The 7,920-nt window shown below is 37.2% G+C and overlaps 1 protein-coding gene across 1 annotated transcript; it reads left to right on the forward strand.

Moving 5' to 3' along the window:
- The first annotated feature begins 434 nt into the window (after positions 1 to 434).
- Positions 435 to 2,811, forward strand: LOC143625066 (heat stress transcription factor A-5-like). The gene is made up of 2 exons (XM_077095521.1): positions 435 to 638; positions 1,621 to 2,811. Exons 1-2 carry the CDS (start codon positions 435 to 437, stop codon positions 2,704 to 2,706), a joined length of 1,290 nt encoding a protein of 429 aa, XP_076951636.1. The 3' UTR covers positions 2,707 to 2,811.
- The last annotated feature ends 5,109 nt before the right edge of the window (positions 2,812 to 7,920 follow it).

The raw sequence follows: 7,920 nt of genomic DNA on the forward strand, positions 1-7,920 counted from the left end.
CTCATTCGGCAATTCGGCTCAAAACTTTCGTCAAGCTAGGCTATCGGGTCGTGATAAGCAGGCCAGAGATGACACATTTAACACAAGTATTCAACTCGTTTAACTACATTACATTTCATGTTTACAACACAACACAATTGTATGTTTTATGTTATTACGTAGTATGTATTAATAAAGAGAAACGATGAAGTCCATACTAATTTAAATCATTTAGAGAGAGAGAGAGAAATTACAGAGTATATATTTTTTTTTCTTACGGGTTTAAACAATTATCCAATTAACAGCCCTACATGAACACCCGGGACTTAGAAGGACATTAATGTATGTAATCAGAGAAAATCCCAGGGGCCAAACTGAAAATTCCGGTGTCTAAACTTGACCATGTTATTAACTGGTAAAGAGTCATTGCCATTGCCAATTTTGGGGGTTTCCAAATGGACGGAACTCAAGGACCGGCGCCGTTTCTTCTGAAGACGTATGATATGGTGGACGACTCCGTGACGGACGAAATTGTGTCGTGGAGCACCAAAGGAAACAGTTTCGTCGTGTGGAATCCGCCTGAGTTTGCTCGCCACTTGTTGCCGACGTATTTTAAGCACAATAATTTCTCCAGTTTTATTAGACAGCTCAATACTTATGTAAGCGATTGTTATTCATTCTATTTACACTGTTGATTTGTTATGTTATGTGTGTTGATTGCTTAGTTTTTAGGATAACTGATCGATCTAGTGTTGGTTTTGGTTAGGTGGAGAAGGTGTTATATTTTGGAAATAGTAGTAGTAGTAGTGTTATTGATGTTAATCAGTCCCCAAAATTGGCATTTGAGTTTGCTGCTTGTCATCATCATGAAAGTTAAATAAGCCGGCTCATTTTGACGAACGAGAGCTCCAGCTCCAGCTCTTTTTCTAAAACTCAGTCTTAGCTCCTTTTGACTTATGAAGCTTGGGCTTGGCTTCTTTATATTATTAATTTTGTATATGTTTTTTATTATTTTTATATATTTGGAGAAAAACCTTGGCTCGTGCTCGGTTGTACCACGTGAAATTAATACATACAGTCCGAAAGAGGCAGGCAAAACTCTGAAAGCTACAAGGATTGACGAGCCTAAACGAGCTTCCGAAACAGGGCTCGAGCTCGGGCTTGATAACTAAGTGAGTTTTATTTGGGGCTCGCGCTCGTTTCGAGCTTTTTATTGATCTGATCTCTAGTAGCTCGCGAGCTGCTCGGCTCGGCTCATTTGCACTTCTATATGTAGCTTAAATTAGGCTGAGAAAAATGGAGAAGAAAGAGAACAAGCTGAGTTATTTGCATTTGATGTTGCTAATTGTTACCGAGTTTATCTGTTAATAGTTATTATTATTTGATTCATCATTATCACAATATCACAATATTATTTGATTATTAACATTTTTATCATTATCATTAGTTGGCTAGCTTAATCATTAGTCATTTTCATTTTATTTTCCCTATATAAAGCTATTTGGTTTTCAGTTATTCAATACGTGAAAAATATTTTTCATCAATACGGTTTTGTTATGTTGATAGATACAGTGTTCTTTGTTGGATATACAATTAACCGCATCATGTATAAGTTAATTAACTTGATTGTTTTGTTTACAGGGTTTCAGAAAGATTGATCCCGAAAGATGGGAATTTGCAAACGAAGAGTTTTTAAAAGATAAAAAACACCTTTTAAAAAACATTCATCGCAGAAAGCCGATTCACAGTCACAGCAACAACCCTCAATCTTTAACAAGCGACCCTGAACGAGCAGCTTTTGAGGAAGAAATCGATAAACTCACGCGCGAGAAAACTTCACTTGAAAAAAACATAATAAGATTCAAGCAGCATCAACCCGTTACGAATCTTCAACTCGAAGACCTTACCCAACGGGTCAACACCATTGAACAAAAACAAGACAGCCTGTTGACTTTTCTAAAAAAGGTATCGCAAAACCCCAGGTTTGTTGATCACCTCGTTCAGAAACTCGAATCCATGGATCTTTCGATTGAAAACAAGAAACGAAGATTGCCTCGGTCACACACTTCCCCAGAAGACAGTCATGTAGACAATCACAGCCCGTCTCGGCCCGATTTCGGACCCGTCTTTCATCATGATTTCTCAAATAAACTTCGACTCGAGTTATCACCAGCTGTTTCGGATGTGAATTTCGTTTCTAACAGCACACAAAGCTCAAACGAAGACGGTGGAAGTCCAAATATTATACTAACCGAAGACTGCACGAGGACGAATGAGATGTTGACGCCTGGCGGGCCTCAAGACCTGATAGATACTTGCACATCATTCGCTTTTAACTCTTTTATGCAGAAAACCGGAGCGTGTTTAGATAACAATGAAGAACCTGAGGACCATTTATTGTGTCAGTTGAATCTCACTTTGGCTTCTTGTGTATCTCAAACTGACCCTTCTCAAGCTACAGTTACAATTCCTGAATCATTCGAGGGTATTAGAAAAACCCCAGGTCAAAATGTGACTCATGATGGTCAAACTAATAATGCAGCGGCACCTGCAAATGTTCAGGCTCGGGTTAATGATGTGTTTTGGGAGCAGTTTTTGACTGAGAGACCGGGTTCTTTGGATGTTGAAGAGACGGGGTCGAATTTAAGGTCAACGCCATCGTTTGACCAAGAAGATACAAGATCGGGTCAGGTACCGTATGGGAATTCACGGAATCTGACTCTTTGAGAAAGATATTATAACACTGACGCGGCTGTTGGGTTTCAAGGTTAGTCTCGCTTTGTTTTAACTTTTATATATTAGTTTATATGTGTATAAAGTACTTTTAACTAGTTTTGTCTTTTCAGCTTGAATAAGTTGCAAACAAATTTGTTCTTCTTTTGTTCGTGAATAACGTCAATTCACATGTGAAACATATTTTTCTTGATTTTGGTTTATAACGATGTGCATAAACGTCTGCGTGTTATGAAAAAGGTTCACAAATTAGTTATATAAATACTGTATGAATATCAGACGCGTTACATGTTTGAAACTTCGGTCTCATGTTTCATAGAGATATAAATGCTTCAAATCGCTTTTAAATCCAAGCGTTTAATGTTAGAATAAATATATTTATATATTTATTTATGGCCCTTATGATTATTTATATTATTATAATTGATCAAATAATATCATAAGCCTTATTAGATAATGGGTAAAAGCTTGATGGACGCTTTTACCCTTAAGACTAATTAAAAGGTTTCCCCTTGGGTGTATATATATAGAGAGATAATTAGAGAGTCTAAGGTCGGTTAATTGGCTAATCATAACACCTCAGAGTCACCCCACAACTCTCTCTCTCAAATCGTGTTCATCAAGAACACATAACTCCATCCTAACCGATACACCCTAAAGGGGAACCGAATCAGATTAAGAAGATGTCGATCTCCAACATCACTGGATTATCAGGTATTACATCCTTACTCGTTTCCATTATATCATCAAATAGAAGAAACTGATCAACATGTGGTATCAGAGCATGATGTTGATTAATCAGTTTCTTCGATGTCCATAAAACTGGAATTAAAATCAGAAACGAATTTTTGTTTAAAACCCTTATGTTTACGGTTTTGATCATCATCATAAAATTGATTGGATTTGATGTTCGTATTACTTCCAACGAATTGTCAGGTCTGATTAAAACCTGTTTATTATCAAAACCTGATTATTTTCGAAATCTGTTTTACAAAACGTTAAGATTTCGATTCCAGTGTTATTAATCTGATAAAATAATCGAATTATCAGTTTCATTATTTTTTGAAACTGTTCTTATTTTCGAAGATGTTCTTGATGAACATCATAATTTTCGAAAAACTAACACTAATTTGGATTAACTTGGGAAACTGAAATCTGTTAAAGAGATAATGTTATCTCTAAATTTAATTTCAAAATCTTTTAAATAAAATAAAAGATATTATTTTGAAATCTTATTAAATTTTGAGATAATCTAAAATTTTAACAGATTCTCCCAAATCCCTTAAAATTAGGAAATAGGTTATCAGGTTGATTAAAATTAATTTTTCGAATTCTGCTAATGTTGCGAATCAAGGCATCCATTCGCAACAAATGGACTCCAATCGCAACAAACAAGATGTTACGAAATCGCATGATGTTGCGAGTACTCTTAATCGCAACAACTATGTTGCGAGTGCTTTAAATCTTGCGAGTAACATGTTGCGATTATCCACTAATTATGTTGCGAATCAGAACCTGGCATCACAAAATGTTGCGAAAGGGACACATGTTGCGAAAGGTCACTAATGTTGCGAGTGCTTAAGATGTTGCGAGTATTACCTATGGATGTTGCGATCAGCCTTGAGATGTTGCGAGTATTACCTTATGTTGCGAGTACTTCAAATCGCAACAATGCTGATTACATCGCAACAACATCATTCGCAACATCTCTTATAAAGCATCAATCGCAACATTACTTATGATCTCACTATCCGCAACATCTAAAATCCCCTAACCAAATTCGCAACATTATTTCGAAGTAATCGCAACTTCTCTTATATCTTAGATGTTGCGAGATGATCAGAAACCCTTATGATAACCTAACTGATTAAGGGGCCCTGCTTGGTTTTTTTTTTAGGGGGCACCCCCCGTTAAATTACTTAACTTAAATAACACTTCTAGTTCACTTCTGCCCAACGGTGATGTGTAACCTAATATTGTTATTTAAGTCTAATTAAGTATGTCACTTAAAAGTGTATGTCCTAACATTATCAGACATTCGCGTGACTTTAGTTTTGCCTTAAATACACAAAAGTTTTCACTTCTGTCCAACGGTGATGTGTTATACTTAGTGCATTGCGAACCTACTTAGTGCCTAAAATCTTAATTGTCTCACTTCTGCCCAACGGTGATGTGTTACAATTAATTTTGCACAAAACTTTAATTTTCATAATTGCTTGAATATATTCACTTCTGCCCAACGGTGATGTGTTCTTATTTAAGTAGAACTTAATTTAAGTCTGTTATTTTGGTGTTTTATAATAGACTATATCACAGCTTCCTTATATAATGGTCCTTACTTGTTTGCCTGCTTTAGATTAAGTGCCCTTAGATCACTCTAAATTCTTCCTTAAGTTTCCAATTAGATGCCTTATTTAGATTAGTATCTTATTTTCTCATCTTATTTCCACAAGCTCCCAACTGTGGGATTGAAACCTTGACTGGCGCTAACTTTACTGCTTGGAAAGACTCCCTTACGCTGACACTTGGTATGCTGGACTATGATCACGCGCTCAGACATAAAGCTCCTCCTGCTCTTACTGATAAGAGCACAGCTGAACAAAAACTTGCTCATGAAAGGTGGGAGAAGTGTAACAGGATGTCACTTATGCTGATCAAGAACTCTATTACTGCTACCATCAGAGGAGCCATTCCTGATTCAACTATCGCCAAGACTTATCTGGCTTCTGTGGAGGAACAATTCAAGGGAACGTCTATGGCACATGCTTACACTCTTATGCTTAAGTTGGTGACTACAAAGTATGATGGAAGGAGCGGTATTCGTGAGCACATCATGATGATGCAAGACACGTCGAACAAGCTTAAAGACTTGGACATGTCAATCAGTGAGGGTTTCTTAGTCCAATTTATTATGACTTCTCTTCCTGCTTCTTATGAGACTTTTAAAGTCAATTACAACACACAGAAAGAAAAATGGTCAATGAGTGAGTTGATCGTTATGTGTGTCCAAGAAGAGGAACGTCAGAAAGTGGACAAACCTGAGATGGCTTACCTTATGACTACCGATAATTCCAAGAAGCGGAAAGGAAGTTTCAAAAAGAAAGCTGCTTCTAAGTTCCAGAAAAACAATCCAAGTACAAGCACTGCCTCCAGCTCTAAGAATCCTTCAGGGAAGTTTTTCTGCAAGTTCTGTCGTCTGACAGATCATAAGCAGAAGGACTGCCCAAAATTTAAGGAATGGCTGGCTAAGAAAGGTAATGATCTCTTTATGATACTTGAGTCCTTTAATTTAGAAGTTCCATCTAATACTTGGTGGGTTGATAACGGTTCAACTGTTCATGTATCCAATTCTTTATAGGGATTCCTTACAATCCAGAAGCTGGAGGGAAACCGAAGAACACTAAAGATGCCTAATGGAAAGCCTCTAGTAGTCAAGGCTGTGGGAACTTTTGAATTACGCATGAGAACTGGGTTTTGTATTAAACTTTATGATACCTTATATATTCCTGAAATTACCAGGAATCTTGTATCAGGAATAAAGTTAGACAATGACGGTTATGTAATTTCTCATGGTCATGGCAAACTTACTATTAGCTTTGAATCTAAAGTTGTTGGTTTTGGCTATCTGGATGGTCTCTATAAATTAGAATTGGATGATGATTTTACCAAGTCTTTGTTATCATATAATCTTAATGAATCACTAACAAAGAATAAACGAAAACGAGACTTAGAAACCTCATCCAAGTTGTGGCATGAACGTTTAGGCCACATTTCACGAGAACGATTATCTCGACTCGTGAAGGATGAAGTCTTACCATCTCTCGATTTCACTGATTTTGGAACTTGTGTCAAATGCCTTAAAGGTAAAATGACATCAGCGAATAAGAAAGGTGCTACAAGGAGTTCTAATTTATTAGAAATTATTCACACTGATATCAGTGGTCCTTACACTATCGCTGGAATAACTGGACATAATTCATTTATCACTTTCATTGATGATTATTCACGCTACATGTACTTGTATCTCATTAAGGAAAAATCTGAATCATTAACAACTTTTAAAGACTATAAAACTGAAGTTGAAAAACAATTAGGTCTTCAAATTAAAGTTGTTCGATCAGATAGAGGAGGTGAGTATTATGGTAGACATACTGACATTGGACAAGCTCCTGGCCCATTTTATGAATTTTGTAAAAGCCAGGGGATTGTGAACCAATATACCATGCCCGGTACTCCTCAGCAGAACGGTGTTGCTGAGAGAAGAAATAGAACCCTAATGAACATGGTTCGCAGTATGTTGGCCAACTCTAATTTACCTCAATTTCTCTGGACTGAGGCCTTAAAGACAGCTGTTCATATACTAAATAGGGTTCCTTCCAAATCTGTCCCTAAAACTCCTTATGAACTTTGGACAGGGAGGAAACCGAATCTAAGATATATGAAAGTATGGGGCTGTCTTGCTGAAGCAAAGCTTTATAATCCTTTTCTAAAGAAACTTGACCCGAAAACGATCAGCTGTTTCTTTATCGGCTATCCTGATCACTCAAAGGGTTATCGCTTCTATTGTCTTTCTCACATTACTAGAATTGTAGAAACCAGGCGTGCCGCATTCCTTGAGGATTTTAAGGTCAGTGGGAGCAGTGAAAATCCTAATGCTGATTTGCAAGAAGCACAAGACGCGGGGGAGAGGGATTCCTCGCTCACATTAACTCCGATTACTCCTCTTGTACTCAATGCTGCACCGCATGTCACTGCACCAAATTCTACAGAACTTATCATACCAGAAAATGAAGTCACATTAAACGATCAATATCAACACAATGCTGAACCCGATAATCAACCCAGAAGGTCATCTAGGCCCAAAAAGCCTACTAATTTTGGTGATTATGTAACCTTTCTGGCTGAAGCTGAAGAAATGGATGATGGAAAGCTTAATGATCCTACCTCTTATCATGAAGCCATTAACAGTGATCAATCTTCTAATTGGAATAAAGCTATGACTGACGAGCTTGAATCCATGAAGCAAAATGACGTTTGGGATTTGGTTGAATTACCCAGCGGTGTCAAACCCGTAGGATGTAAATGGGTCTTCAAAACAAAACTGGATCCGAATGGAAACGTTGAACGCTATAAGGCGAGATTGGTTGCAAAAGGCTATACTCAGAAAGAGGGAATCGATTATCAAGAGACCTTTTCTCCAGTTTCTCG

The sequence above is a fragment of the Bidens hawaiensis genome, unplaced genomic scaffold, assembly GCF_021521415.1.
Source record: "Bidens hawaiensis isolate Kalapana, Puna unplaced genomic scaffold, B.hawaiensis_p1.1 tig00004020_1, whole genome shotgun sequence".
In the NCBI taxonomy this organism is placed as follows: domain Eukaryota; kingdom Viridiplantae; phylum Streptophyta; class Magnoliopsida; order Asterales; family Asteraceae; genus Bidens; species Bidens hawaiensis.

What these genes read in the sequence shown, in the direction of transcription:
- LOC143625066 (XM_077095521.1), top strand. Translation starts at nt 435, where the DNA reads ATGGACGGAACTCAAGGACCGGCGCCGTTTCTTCTGAAGACGTATGAT. An exon ending in TTAGACAGCTCAATACTTAT is followed by an intron (nt 639 to 1,620) that starts GTAAGCGATTGT and finishes TTTTGTTTACAG; the next exon opens with GGTTTCAGAAAGATTGATCC.